The sequence below is a fragment of the Macaca fascicularis genome, chromosome X (genome assembly GCF_037993035.2).
Source record: "Macaca fascicularis isolate 582-1 chromosome X, T2T-MFA8v1.1".
In the NCBI taxonomy this organism is placed as follows: domain Eukaryota; kingdom Metazoa; phylum Chordata; class Mammalia; order Primates; family Cercopithecidae; genus Macaca; species Macaca fascicularis.
In genome coordinates, this window is record NC_088395.1 from 22,007,791 (window position 1) to 22,022,973 (window position 15,183).

A 15,183-nucleotide genomic window follows, 5' to 3' on the forward strand; every position below is an offset into this window, starting at 1 on the left:
TATTTTAACTGTTAAAACACTTTCTTTTCTTCCTTTTTTTTTTTTTTTTTTTTTTTTGAGACAGAGTCTCACTCTGTTGCCCAGGTTGGAGTACAGTGGCCCGATCTCAGCTCACTGCAACCTCCGCTTCCTGGGTTCACACAATTCTCCCACCTCGGCCTCCCAAGTAGCTGGGATTACAGGCATGCACCACCCTGCCTCGCTAATTTTTGTATTTTTAGTAAGCACGGGGTTTCACCATGTTGACCAGGCTGGTCTCAAACACCTGACCTCAGGTGATCTGCCCACCTGGGCTTCTTAAAGTGGTGGGATTACAGATGTGAGCCACTGCGCCCAGCCTAAAACATTTTCATTTAGTTTGAAATATAATGGGGACAAGCAGAATTTTTTTTCCTCAGCTATTTTACCTTTGCCTCTACTATCTGATGCATATATATGGGTTAGGGTGTGCAATGTTTTGTAGACTGTTTTCTTCAGGTTGTTTGAATTTTTTTTCAGCCATGGATTTTATCCAAATGAAGTTTAATCGGGATCAATTATCTCCCACAGGTAATCCAGGGGACCACAACTTTGCTGCCTCAGTGGGACAAATGTGTAAACTTTATTGAAAGTGCCCTCCCTTATGTTGTTGGAAAGATGTTTGTAGATGTGCACTTCCAGGAAGATAAGAAGGAAATGGTAAGTGGTGCACCCAGCTAGCAAACAATAATGACAATTTAGCCAGATCTGAAAAGGGTATATTCAGCAGGCTAATGTCAGCCTTCCATGGGGTAGGGGCCTGTGGATATTGTCTTCAGATTCTTTCAACTTCTAAGTGAAATAGGAAGAAAGGTCATCAAATGAGAGTGAGGATGAGTTAGCAAGTATTGAAGGTTAGAGGAGAGAGAAGGTGTGTAGTTGTCCAGGGGACTGGGCGAGTGAATCAACTGAGGGACTGTAGTGTAGCTGCTTGAAGGCGGCATGTCCAGATGTAGGTGAGGTTCGAGGTCATGAATTCAAAGAGGGTCTCATCACTGTGGCAACGTGTTCTTCCCCATCTGTTTCAACTGCACTGGAGGAAAAGATGTGTTTTTTTTTCTTTCGGCTTTATTGAGGTACATTTGACTAATAACAATTGTATATATTCGAAGTATACGGCCGGGTGCAGTGGCTCACACCTGTAATCCCAGCACTTTGGGAGGCCAAGCCGGGCAGATGACTTGAGGTCAGGAGTTTGAGGCCTGCCTGGCCAACATGGTAAAACCCCCCATCTCTACTAAAAAAATACAAAAATTATCTGGGCGTGGTGGCGGGCACCTGTAATCCCAGCTACTTGGGAGGCTGAGGCAGGAGAATCGCTTGAACCCAGGAGGCGGAGGTTGCAGTGAGCCGAGATGGTGCCACTGCCCTTCAGCCCAGGCGACAGAGTGAGACTCTGTCTCAAAAGAAACACAAACAAAGTATACAACATGATGATTTGACATACATTGTGAAATGGTTGCCACAATTAAATGAACACATCTGTTGTCACACTTATTTACCATTGTGTGTGTGTGTGTGGCGGGGGGAGGGGGTGTGAGGACAGTTGAGATTTACTGTCTTAGCAAATTCAAGTATACAATACATAATTAGTAACTATGGTCACCATGCCATATTTTAGATCCCCAGAACTTATTCATCGTAGAACTTTGTACCCTTTGATCAGTATCTCCCCATTTCCCTGCCACCAGCCCCTGGCAACTACTGTTCTACTCTCTGCTTCTATATTTTAACTTTTATAAAAATTCTGCATATAAGTGAGATCATATAATATTTGTCTTTCTGTGACTGGCTTATTTCACTTAGCATAATATCTCTAGCTTTATCTATATTGTTGCAAAAGGCAGGATTTTCTTCGTTTCTTCATTTTTGTGGCCGAATATTCCATTCACAAAATGTGAATACATCACATTTTCATTGTGTATTCATCCATTGAACGGTGTTTAGGTTTATTCTATATCTTAGCTGTTATGAATAATGCTGCAATGAACATGAAGGTGCAGATCTTTCTTCCATATACTGATTTTACTTACTTTGGATATATACCCAGTAGTGGCATGGCTGGATTGAATGGTAGTCCTGTTTTTAATTTTTTGAAGATTTTCCATGCTATTTCCATAATGGCTGTACCAGTTTACATTCTTACCAACAGCATATGAGCATTCCCTTTTTTTCCAGAAATACCTTGCCAAAACTTACCTCTTAAGTTTTTGATCAGAGCCATCCTAACAGGTAGTGAAGTGGTATTTCATTATGGTTTGATTTGCATTTCCCTGATGATTAGTGATGAAAACCTTTTCATAAACCTGCTGACTGTTTATGTGTCTTCTCTGGAAAAATGTCTATTCAGATCTTTTGCCTATTTTTTAATCAGGTTGTTTTTTCGCTATTGAGAGGGTGTATTTTGAATTAGGAATTTGGATTTGGCCAGGTTTTTTGTCTGCATTTTATTTTTGATGAATTATATTTTACAAATGTCATGAAGTAAAAGATCCAGGCATGATTAATAACAATCCATGTAGTCAATCAGATACAAATATATGAGCAGCTTGGGTGCAGGTTGGTCAATAAACATTGAATTTAAGGGCAAAGGCATTGTAATGTCATGATTGTTCAAATGATTGGTGTCATGTAGTGATACATAATAATACCAAATGGTTGGTATTATGTGTCAGTACATAGTCATTATTGCTACATAATACATGATTATGTTTTATGCACTGAAGTTTGCTTTGCAATACCATATCTAAGTACATTTGTGGCAGGCCAGGTCTCACTAACACAGGCCTCCATCACAACTGTCCCAGCACGAACTGAGTAGCTAGGTTAAACATTCAAAGCTGATTGAGCCAGTGCCCATATACAAAGGCTGGAATGTAACAAAGAGCCCACCAAGAGTTTTGCCTAGGCTTTTCCTGGGCCTTGAAGCGTGACAAGATAATGAATGAATTATTAACAGGACCCTTTTAGGATTAAACAAGTTTTATTGGGGGTCTGAAGAAACTCCCCAGGCCTCCACAAACAAGTTTATTGGCGTCTAAAGGAACTCCCCAAACCTTTATGATTTAGTAGGAGACAAGATAAGGGTAATCACCCCAGCACCTAGATCCGTTTAGATTAAGTAAACTTACTGAGGGTCCAGAAGAAGGTCTTCAAGACTCAGACCTAGTTACAGATTAAAAGAAGTTTATCACTTATGTCTTTCGACAAATGCACACTTACACGTAGACATATAGTTTAGAAGGTATATGAGCTCTAGAAAACTTTGTAATTTTGAGTTGGTCTGGTGATAATTTCCAGGCTTTCTTCCTGTAACCAGTGGCAGAAAATAAAACTCTCTTCTTCCCCAGTTCATTTGCATCTCGTTATTGGGCTGTGGGAAATACCAGCCTGACCCTCAGTTTGGTCTGGGAACAAATTGGCCTATGTTAACTTGTTTTTACTGTCTAAGTAGGAGACTTTATGTTTGAACCTGAAAGTTCTCTTGCAAACAATTCCACTGAAGAATTAATGGCTTATTTCAAAATACTCGATATTCTCCTTGCATGTTTTCTTTTGCTCCTTGGTCAGAGTAAATAGTTTGAGATCTTATCAGATAATCACAGTGGTAATATTATAAGCTCTGGGAAGGCTGTAAAAACAAAGGATAAAGAAAGATTTAAAAAATTATAGCAGGAGGTTTTTTGGCAGTAGAAGAATTTTAACTAATATGAAAAGTATGTGGATTAAACTTGTTTTCCTCAGTTTTGGTGTGAAAGTCCCTTTTCCTTGTGTCAGGGTGTGACATTCTAAAATAAAGTTGATTTTGGCAATCTCCCCCCTGATTTTGATGTATTTTGATGTACATGGGGGTAGTGTGGTAGTTAGGCAGATACTCATCTCTTTAATGTAAAATTATTTGCGTCCCTTGTGCTGAAGCTGTTTGCCTCAGGGAATACTTAAGTTGGAAACTTACAAGAGAATTATCTGGCCTTTTATAGCCTTTTTTTTTAACAGGGCTTCTATCCAAGAACCACCTGGAACCACTGATTTACTTGAAAAACATTCAGTATTATTAGCTACAGTCTAAAGAAAAAGAAAAACAGAAAGATCCCCAAAGGGGCAAATTCCAAAGACCCTAACTCAGATGGAAGTCTGCCATTGTTTATTTACCAAAAAAGTCTGTTAAGCAAATGAATACAGTCAGAAGCTTAAACTTCAGGTACGTCTCAAATTTACATGTGTACACAAATGAGCATCTGCTTGTTAAAATGCAGATTCTCATTGCATTTTAACAAGGTTTGTTTTGTTTTGTTTTTAAAGTTTTTATTTGGGATAGGACCCAAGAATTTGCCTAACAAGGTTCCAGGTGCGACTGCTGCTGCTGGTCAGCTGGTCGCGGACCACACTTGGAGCAGCAAGGTCTTCTCATGATTCATTTGTTTGTAAACAGCACCAAAAAAGAAAAAAAAAAAAAAGCCCTGGTGACTCACAAGAGCAGGCCAGGCCAGTTGACGTGAATAGCAATACTTAATTTACCAAATCTGGTTGCATTAGTGCAGGTAACTGCTTTAATTTTCAGATCATTGAAAGTTTCTGTAATTCAGATTGGTTTAAATGGACTGTGAAAAACCCTGCCTTAGGACCTCCAGGCTTAGTTCCCCACCAACTATGTAGTTATCTTTTGAAAACTGATACCTGGGTTTTACTAAGAGACTCCCGCCCCACTTCTCCTCCGTATCTCTGTTTCTAGAACCTCTTGATGACAGAGTTGGCCCAACTGCCTGTGGTTGGCACCCTTTGTTCTAGAGAGTGAGTAGGAGATAGCAGTTCACATTGAGGTTTCCTACCTATCAGGTTCTCCTCTTTTTCACTGGGGAAAACACATAATTCTACATTACTGTTTCGTTAAGACTTCCCACATCCAAGTGTGCATTTGGACACACTGATACACCAACACTCTCATACTCATTCACACACGTAACCATGGGAATTTAGCAAATTTAATTAGAAATGAGAAGAATAGCATGTAGAAAAGGAGAGTCCTTCAACAGAAAGCCACCAAAAGAGGTTATATAGTACATTCCCTTGCCATCCAGCTAGTGGGACAGAGCATTAACTCATGTGGGATTGGCTGCAAATGTTGCTTTGTCTTTGCAGTCCAAAATAGCACTATCCAATTGAACTAGAATATGAGCCACACTTGTTTTTTTGAGGTAGGGTCTCACTCTGTTGACCAGGCTGGAGTGCAGTGGCATGATCTCGGCTCACTGCCACCTCCGCCTCCTGGGTTTAAGGGATGCTCCTGCCTCAGCCTCCTGAGTAGCTGGGATTACAGACACCTGTCAACATGCCTGGCTAATTTCTGTATTTTTGGTAGAGGTTGGGTTTCACCATGTTGGCCAGGCTGGTCTCAAACTCCTGACCTCAAGTGAGCCGCCTGCCTAAGCCTCCCAAAATGCTGAGATTATAGGCGTGAGTCACCACACCCAGCCCACATATGTAATTTTAAATTTTCTAGTAGCCACAATAAAAAAGTGAAAGAACACAAGTGAAATTAATTTTAATAATATATTTTGTTTAATCCAGTTTATCTAAAATATTGTCATTTCAACACATAATTAATATAAAATTACTAATATGAGGCCAGGCATGGTGGGTCGCACCTGTAATCCTAGTACTTTGGGAGGTTGAGGTGGGAGGATCACTTGAGGCCAGGAGTTCGAGACCAACCTAGGCAACAGAGTGAGAGCCCATCTCTACAAAAAATAATTAAAAAAAAAAAAATAGCCAGGCAAGATTACACACGCCTGTAGTCCCAGCTCCTCAGGAGGCTGAGGTGGGAGAATCATTTGAGCCTGGGAGGTTGAGGCTGCAGTGAGCCAAAATTATGCCACTGCACTCCAGTCCGGGTGACAGAGTGAGACCCTTTCTCAAAAAAATGAAATTACTAATGTAATAGTTTATGGGCCTTATTTCATACTGTCTTTTAAACTCCATGTGTATTTTATACTTATAGCATATCTCATTTGGGACTAGCCACATTTCAGTGTTGCTAAGTGACTCCCATATTAAACATTGCGGGTCTACATAAGAAGGATCCCTTGAGCTCAGCATGGCAGGATTCAGTCCCTAGGTGAGAGGGTACTAGTAGCCGGGACTGGGAGGGTGGCGCTTTTTGGTCCCTGGCCAACTGTTTCAAGAGGGGCTCTAATATCAGAGAGGCAGGACTCACTCAAGCAACACTAGGATTCATGGTCTGGGAACAGGAATGGGGATTAGAGTCAAGGTGCTAGTTGGTGAAGATATTTCAGGTTTTCTGGAATACCAGCTTAGAAGCAGAAACAAATAAAGGCATAGTTCTCATTGGCTCAGGGACTGCATGAACTGTAGTCTGCAAATTAGGATGTTCAGTGCCTTGGACATACAAAGGAATCCATCAAGTCGAAGCCAGGGGTTCCAAGCTCAAATACCCTCATGGTCAATGAGTAACATTAAATAACATGCATGAATAACGCTGACTGGGTGTAGGCAAAAGCCAGGGCAAGTGCAATAATAAATGGTAATTGCCATTGACCTTGGTGTCTGGGACACAATAGTAGTGAAGCTCGCTTGTGGGGGTGGTGAATGTGCTATGCAAGATTCAGCCACGACTTGTTTCCAGTCAACTATTTTCATGCAGAAATGCAGGGCTTTGGGGGCTAGACAGGTTTCTGGTTTGTTTTCTGAGAGAAGTCAAATATCTGGATTTTTATGTGAAATCTCTCATATTTTAAATCTTGGTCAGTATTCTGGGGGTCAAATTAAATATGTCCTGCGGATACCATTGCCATTGACTTTTTTCCCCCCACTGAGATGGAGTCTCGCTCTGTCGCCCAGTCTGGAGTGCAGTGGTGCAATCTCGGCTCACTGCAACCTCTGCCTCCCGGGTTCAAGCAATTCTTCTGCCTCAGCCTCCCAAGTAGCTGGGATTACAGGCATGTGTCACCACACCCAGCTGATTTTTTCTATTTTTAGTAGAGATGGGGTTTCACCACGCTGGCCAGGCTGGTCTCAAACTCCTGACCTCGTGATCCATCTGCCTGGGCCTCCCAAAGTGTTGGGATTACAGGTGTGAGCCACTGTGCCTGGCCTCCATTGACTTTTATATTAACATTTTCTCCCTCCTTACCTCCCTTTCTTCCCCCATTCTCCAGAACTAAAGATCATAACTTTGTCCATCAGAGGACTTCTTTAATTTTTTCTCTTATTTAGATGAAGATTATTTATAATTTTAAAACATATTCCACTAGCTAAGCATTTAATATTACTTTTGTGGAAAGTTACATGAAAGTGGGACTCCTTCAGAGAACTGATGACGTATCATCACCGTAACTAGAGGAGATGCTCTCGTTCCACTGCGACAAGCCCTGATCCATATGCTCATGACCTAAATGGCAGGAGAGAGGATTAATTGTGTTCAGGAAGGATGTCTAAAGTTATCAATTGCTAATTTTCTTTTTTATTTATTTTTATTTTTTAATACTCTTGTCTTTTCCTTTTTCTTTCCTTTCTTTTTTGAGACAGAGTCTTGCTCCATCAACCAGGCTGAAGTGCAGTGGTATGATCTTGGCTCACTGCAACCTCTGCCTCCTGAGTTCAAGCCATTCTTGTGCCTCAGCCCCCTGAGTAGCTGGGATTACAGGTGTGCACCACCACGTCCAGCTAATTTTTGTTTTTGTTTTTGTTTTTTTTTTTTTTGGTAGAGATGGGGTTTCCTCATGTTGGCCAAGCTGGTCTTGAACTCCTGACTTTAAGTGATCTGCCTGCCTCAGCCTCCCAAAGTGCTGGGATTACAGACATGAGCCACTGCGCCTGGCCTTGTTTGATTATTATTATTATTATTCATATCTGTAGTGTAGAAGTAAGTGCCCCAGATAGATACTCATGTCCACGTAGGGCAGGTGAAGATTCCAATGAAGGCCAGGGAATGAAGGGATTGTCACCATGGGCCTAGTTGTGACTGTGATGGTCAGGATATATTGGTTTTAAAATGTGGTGATGATAATAACAGTAGCAGTTAGCTTTCACTGAGGTTTAATTAGGTATCTGGTATTCTTCTAAGTGCTTTCAGTGTGCGAACTCACTTATCCTCGCAATGACTCTGTTACTGCTATTAGTGCCCTAATTTTCCAGATGAGGAAACAGGCTCAGAGAGTTGAAGTAAATTCTCTGGAGTCATACAGCTTGAAAATGGCGGCTTTGGGGGGGGGCGGAGCAAGATGGCCGAATAGGAACAGCTCCAGTCTCCAACTCCCAGCGCGAGCAACACAGAAGACCGGTGATTTCTGCATTTTCAACTGAGGTACTGGGTTCATCTCACTGGGGAGTGCCGGACGATCGGTGCTGGTCAGCTGCTGCAGCCCGACCAGCGAGAGCTGAAGCAGGGCGAGGCATTGCCTCACCTGGGAAGCGCAAGGGGGAAGGGAATCCCTTTTCCTAGCCAGGGGAACTGAGACACACAACACCTGGAAAATCGGGTAACTCCCACCCCAATACTGCGCTTTAAGCAAACAGGCACACCAGGAGATCATATCCCACACCTGGCCGGGAGGGTCCCACACCCACGGAGCCTCCCTCATTGCTAGCACAGCAGTCTGTGATCTACCGGCAAGGCAGCAGCGAGGCTGGGGGAGGGGCGCCCGCCATTGCTGAGGCTTAAGTAGGTAAACAAAGCTGCTGGGAAGCTCGAAGTGGGTGGAGCTCACAGCAGCTCAAGGAAACCTGCCTGTCTCTGTAGACTCCACCTCTGGGGACAGGGCAATAACAAACACAGCCGAAACCTCTGCAGACGCAAACGACTCTGTCTGACAGCTTTGAAGAGAGCAGTGGATCTCCCAACACGGAGGTTGAGATCTGAGAAGGGACAGACTCCCTGCTCAAGTGGGTCCCTGACCCCTGAGTAGCCTAACTGGGAGACATCCCCCACTAGGGGAAGTCTGACACCCCACACCTCACAGGGTGGAGTACACCCCTGAGAGGAAGCTTCCAAAGCAAGAATCAGACAGGTACACTCGCTGTTCAGAAATATTCTATCTTCTGCAGCCTCTGCTGCTGATACCCAGGCAAACAGGGTCTGGAGTGGACCTCAAGTAATCTCCAACAGACCTACAGCTGAGGGTCCTGACTGTTAGAAGGAAAACTATCAAACAGGAAGGACACCTACACCAAAACCCCATCAGTACATCACCATCATCAAAGACCAGAGGCAGATAAAACCACAAAGATGGGGAAAAAGCAGGGCAGAAAAGCTGGAAATTCCAAAAATAAGAGTGCATCTCCCCTGGCAAAGGAGCGCAGCTCATCGCCAGCAACGGATCAAAGCTGGACGGAGAATGACTTTGACGAGATGAGAGAAGAAGGCTTCAGTCCATCAAATTTCTCAGAGCTAAAGGAGGAATTACGTACCCAGCGCAAAGAAACTAAAAATCTTGAAAAAAAAGTGGAAGAATTGATGGCTAGAGTAATTAATGCAGAGAAGGTCATAAACGAAATGAAAGAGATGAAAACCATGACACGAGAAATACGTGACAAATGCACAAGCTTCAGTAACCGACTCGATCAACTGGAAGAAAGAGTATCTGCGATTGAGGATCAAATGAATGAAATGAAGCGAGAAGAGAAACCAAAAGAAATAAGAAGAAAAAGAAATGAACAAAGCCTGCAAGAAGTATGGGATTATGTAAAAAGACCAAATCTACGTCTGATTGGGGTGCCTGAAAGTGAGGGGGAAAATGGAACCAAGTTGGAAAACACTCTTCAGGATATCATCCAGGAGAACTTCCCCAACCTAGTAGGGCAGGCCAACATTCAAATCCAGGAAATACAGAGAACGCCACAAAGATACTCCTCGAGAAGAGCAACTCCAAGACACATAATTGCCAGATTCACCAAAGTTGAAATGAAGGAAAAAATCTTAAGGGCAGCCAGAGAGAAAGGTGGGGTTACCCACAAAGGGAAGCCCATCAGACTAACAGCAGATCTCTCAGCAGAAACTCTCCAAGCCAGAAGAGAGTGGGGGCCAATATTCAACATTCTTAAAGAAAAGAATTTTCAACCCAGAATTTCATATCCAGCCAAACTAAGTTTCATAAGTGAAGGAGAAATAAAATCCTTTACAGATAAGCAAATGCTTAGAGATTTTGTCACCACTAGGCCTGCCTTACAAGAGACCCTGAAGGAAGCACTAAACATGGAAAGGAACAACCGGTACCAGCCATTGCAAAAACATGCCAAAATGTAAAGACCATCGAGGCTAGGAAGAAACTGCATCAACTAACGAGCAAAATAACCAGTTAATATCATAATGGCAGGATCAAGTTCACACATAACAATCTTAACCTTAAATGTAAATGGACTAAATGCTCCAATTAAAAGACACAGACTGGCAAACTGGATAAAGAGTCAAGACCCATCAGTCTGCTGTATTCAGGAGACCCATCTCACACGCAGAGACATACATAGGCTCAAAATAAAGGGATGGAGGAAGATTTACCAAGCAAATGGAGAACAAAAAAAAGCGGGGGTTGCAATACTAGTCTCTGATAAAACAGACTTTAAACCATCAAAGATCAAAAGAGACAAAGAAGGCCATTACATAATGGTAAAGGGATCAATTCAACAGGAAGAGCTAACTATCCTAAATATATATGCACCCAATACAGGAGCACCCAGATTCATAAAGCAAGTCCTTAGAGACTTACAAAGAGACTTAGACTCCCATACAATAATAATGGGAGACTTCAACACTCCACTGTCAACATTAGACAGATCAACGAGACAGAAAGTTAACAAGGATATCCAGGAATTGAACTCATCTCTGCAGCAAGCAGACCTAATAGACATCTATAGAACTCTCCACCCCAAATCAACAGAATATACATTCTTCTCAGCACCACATCGTACTTACTCCAAAATCGACCACGTAATTGGAAGTAAAGCACTCCTCAGCAAATGTACAAGAACAGAAATTATAACAAACTGTCTCTCAGACCACAGTGCAATCAAACTAGAACTCAGGACTAAGAAACTCAATCAAAACCGCTCAACTACATGGAAACTGAACAACCTGCTCCTGAATGACTACTGGGTACATAACGAAATGAAGGCAGAAATAAAGATGTTCTTTGAAACCAATGAGAACAAAGATACAACATACCAGAATCTCTGGGACACATTTAAAGCAGTGTGTAGAGGGAAATTTATAGCACTAAATGCCCACAAGAGAAAGCAGGAAAGATCTAAAATTGACACTCTAACATCACAATTAAAAGAACTAGAGAAGCAAGAGCAAACACATTCGAAAGCTAGCAGAAGGCTAGAAATAACTAAGATCAGAGCAGAACTGAAGGAGATAGAGACACAAAAAACTCTCCAAAAAATCAATGAATCCAGGAGTTGGTTTTTTGAAAAGATCAACAAAATTGACAGACCACTAGCAAGACTAATAAAGAAGAAAAGAGAGAGGAATCAAATCGACGCAATTAAAAATGATAAAGGGGATATCACCACCGACCCCACAGAAATACAAACTACCATCAGAGAATACTATAAACACCTCTACGCAAATAAACTGGAAAATCTAGAAGAAATGGATAATTTCCTGGACACTTACACTCTTCCAAGACTAAACCAGGAAGAAGTTGAATCCCTGAATAGACCAATAGCAGGCTCTGAAATTGAGGCAATAATTAATAGCCTACCAACCAAAAAAAGTCCAGGACCAGACGGATTCACAGCTGAATTCTACCAGAGGTACAAGGAGGAGTTGGTACCATTCCTTCTGAAACTATTCCAATCAATAGAAAAAGAGGGAATCCTCCCTAACTCATTTTATGAGGCCAACATCATCCTGATACCAAAGCCTGGCAGAGACACAACCAAAAAAGAGAATTTTAGACCAATATCCCTGATGAACATCGAGGCAAAAATCCTCAATAAAATACTGGCAAACCGGATTCAGCAACACATCAAAAAGCTTATCCACCATGATCAAGTGGGCTTCATCCCTGGGATGCAAGGCTGGTTCAACATTCGCAAATCAATAAACATAATCCAGCATATAAACAGAACCAAAGACAAGAACCACATGATTATCTCAATTGATGCAGAAAAGGCTTTTGACAAAATTCAACAGCCCTTCATGCTAAAAACGCTCAATAAATTCGGTATTGATGGAACGTACCTCAAAATAATAACAGCTATTTATGACAAACCCACAGCCAATATCATACTGAATGGGCAAAAACTGGAAAAATTCCCTTTGAAAACTGGCACAAGACAGGGATGCCCTCTCTCACCACTCCTATTCAACATAGTGTTGGAAGTTCTGGCTAGGGCAATTAGGCAAGAGAAAGAAATCAAGGGTATTCAGTTAGGAAAAGAAGAAGTCAAACTGTCCCTGTTTGCAGATGACATGATTGTATATTTAGAAAACCCCATTGTCTCAGCCCAAAATCTCCTTAAGCTGATAAGCAACTTCAGCAAAGTCTCAGGATACAAAATTAATGTGCAAAAATCACAAGCATTCTTATACACCAGTAACAGACAAACAGAGAGCCAAATCAGGAATGAACTTCCATTCACAATTGCTTCAAAGAGAATAAAATACCTAGGAATCCAACTTACAAGGGATGTAAAGGACCTCTTCAAGGAGAACTACAAACCACTGCTCAGTGAAATAAAAGAGGACACAAACAAATGGAAGAACATACCATGCTCATGGATAGGAAGAATCAATATCGTGAAAATGGCCATATTGCCCAAGGTAATTTATAGATTCAATGCCATCCCCATCAAGCTACCAATGAGTTTCTTCACAGAATTGGAAAAAACTGCTTTAAAGTTCATATGGAACCAAAAAAGAGCCCGCATCTCCAAGACAATCCTAAGTCAAAAGAACAAAGCTGGAGGCATCACGCTACCTGACTTCAAACTATACTACAAGGCTACAGTAACCAAAACAGCATGGTACTGGTACCAAAACAGAGATATAGACCAATGGACCAGAACAGAGTCCTCAGAAATAATACCACACATCTACAGCCATCTGATCTTTGACAAACCTGAGAGAAACAAGAAATGGGGAAAGGATTCCCTATTTAATAAATGGTGCTGGGAAAATTGGCTAGCCATAAGTAGAAAGCTGAAACTGGATCCTTTCCTTACTCCTTATACGAAAATTAATTCAAGATGGATTAGAGACTTAAATGTTAGACCTAATACCATAAAAATCCTAGAGGAAAACCTAGGTAGTACCATTCAGGACATAGGCATGGGCAAAGACTTCATGTCTAAAACACCAAAAGCAACGGCAGCAAAAGCCAAAATTGACAAATGGGATCTCATTAAATTAAAGAGCTTCTGCACAGCAAAAGAAACTACCACCAGAGTGAACAGGCAACCTACAGAATGGGAGAAAATTTTTGCAATCTACTCATCTGACAAAGGGCTAATATCCAGAACCTACAAAGAACTCAAACAAATTTACAAGAAAAAAACAAACAACCCCATCAAAAAGTGGGCAAAGGATATGAACAGACATTTCTCAAAAGAGGACATTCATACAGCCAACAGACACATGAAAAAATGCTCATCATCACTGGCCATCAGAGAAATGCAAATCAAAACCACAATGAGATACCATCTCACACCAGTTAGAATGGCGATCATTAAAAAGTCAGGAAACAACAGGTGCTGGAGAGGATGTGGAGAAATAGGAACACTTTTACACTGTTGGTGGGATTGTAAACTAGTTCAACCATTATGGAAAACAGTATGGCGATTCCTCAAGGATCTAGAACTAGATGTACCATATGACCCAGCCATCCCATTACTGGGTATATACCCAAAGGATTATAAATTATGCTGCTATAAAGACACATGCACACGTATGTTTATTGCAGCACTATTCACAATAGCAAAGACTTGGAATCAACCCAAATGTCCATCAGTGACAGATTGGATTAAGAAAATGTGGCACATATACACCATGGAATACTATGCAGCCATCAAAAAGGATGAGTTTGCATCCTTTGTAGGGACATGGATGCAGCTGGAAACCATCATTCTTAGCAAACTATCACAAGAACAGAAAACCAAACACCACATGTTCTCACTCATAGGTGGGAACTGAACAATGAGATCACTTGGACTCAGGAAGGGGAACATCACACACCGGGGCCTATCATGGGGAGGAGGGAGGGGGGAGGGATTGCATTGGGAGTTATACCTGATGTAAACGATGAGTTGATGGGTGCAGCACACCAACATGGCACAAGTATACATATGTAACAAACCTGCACGTTATGCACATGTACCCTACAACTTAAAGTATAATAATAAAAAAATAAAAAAATAAAAAAAAAAAAGAAAATGGCTTTGGTGGGGTTCAAGCCCAGACAATCTACATGGAAACCAGTGTTCCATTTCCTTGCTTCTCTCTGAAGACACTTGAATCTTTGCCAATTTTATGAATATGAGGAGATCAGAACCTTCTTAATGGCTTATCTTGTAATTACCCTTGTTAGCAAATTACTTATTCTAATATTAAGATCTTAAAAAGGCACACATTTCATATTTTTTTTTAACATTTCACAGGTAGGAAACAGTTGGAATAGTTTTGGCTTCTAGTATTTCAATATTTTAAATATAAATATAGTGGAAACCTAATTCAAATCCAACCAGTTGACATCACGTTTTTGTATTCATAAAATTCTCAGGAGAAAGACGGAAATGATAAGAAGCAAGTTACTATTGATTTAATCTAAGAACAACTTTGCAGCTATATCTTTGGCTCAGTCTACACACTGAGCTCAATTTCTCATATTTTGTACATACATCATTCTAAGGAGTGATCCCTGATGTTTGCAGTGGTAACCCAAAGGCTCTGTAAGATTTATTATCAAAGTTTAAAAAAATGTTTACCATTCTCTACTAAGGCAGAAATGTGAATACATACATCAAAGAAAAATTTTTCTATTGTGTTGATGGGGAAAAAAGGCCTTGTTGCTTTATCTCTAGTTTCTAGAAAATTCAGTAAAGTTGAAGTTCCCATGTGAACATTTTGGCTGGGCTAAGTTCTTCTGTATAAACCATGTCTTGGTTTGTTTCATTGTAGACACTGTGTCCCTGGACTACTTACCTTTA

The 15,183-nt window shown here is 41.2% G+C and overlaps 1 protein-coding gene across 1 annotated transcript in view; it reads left to right on the top strand.

The window, feature by feature from the left end:
* PHEX (phosphate regulating endopeptidase X-linked) overlaps positions 1–15,183 on the top strand; it is a 231,379-nt gene that overhangs the window by 82,565 nt on the left and 133,631 nt on the right. Inside the window, exon 11 of the mRNA XM_005593167.5 lies at positions 550–678. Within this exon, the coding sequence (XP_005593224.1) occupies positions 550–678 (129 nt within the window). The remainder of the gene's footprint in view (positions 1–549; positions 679–15,183) is intronic.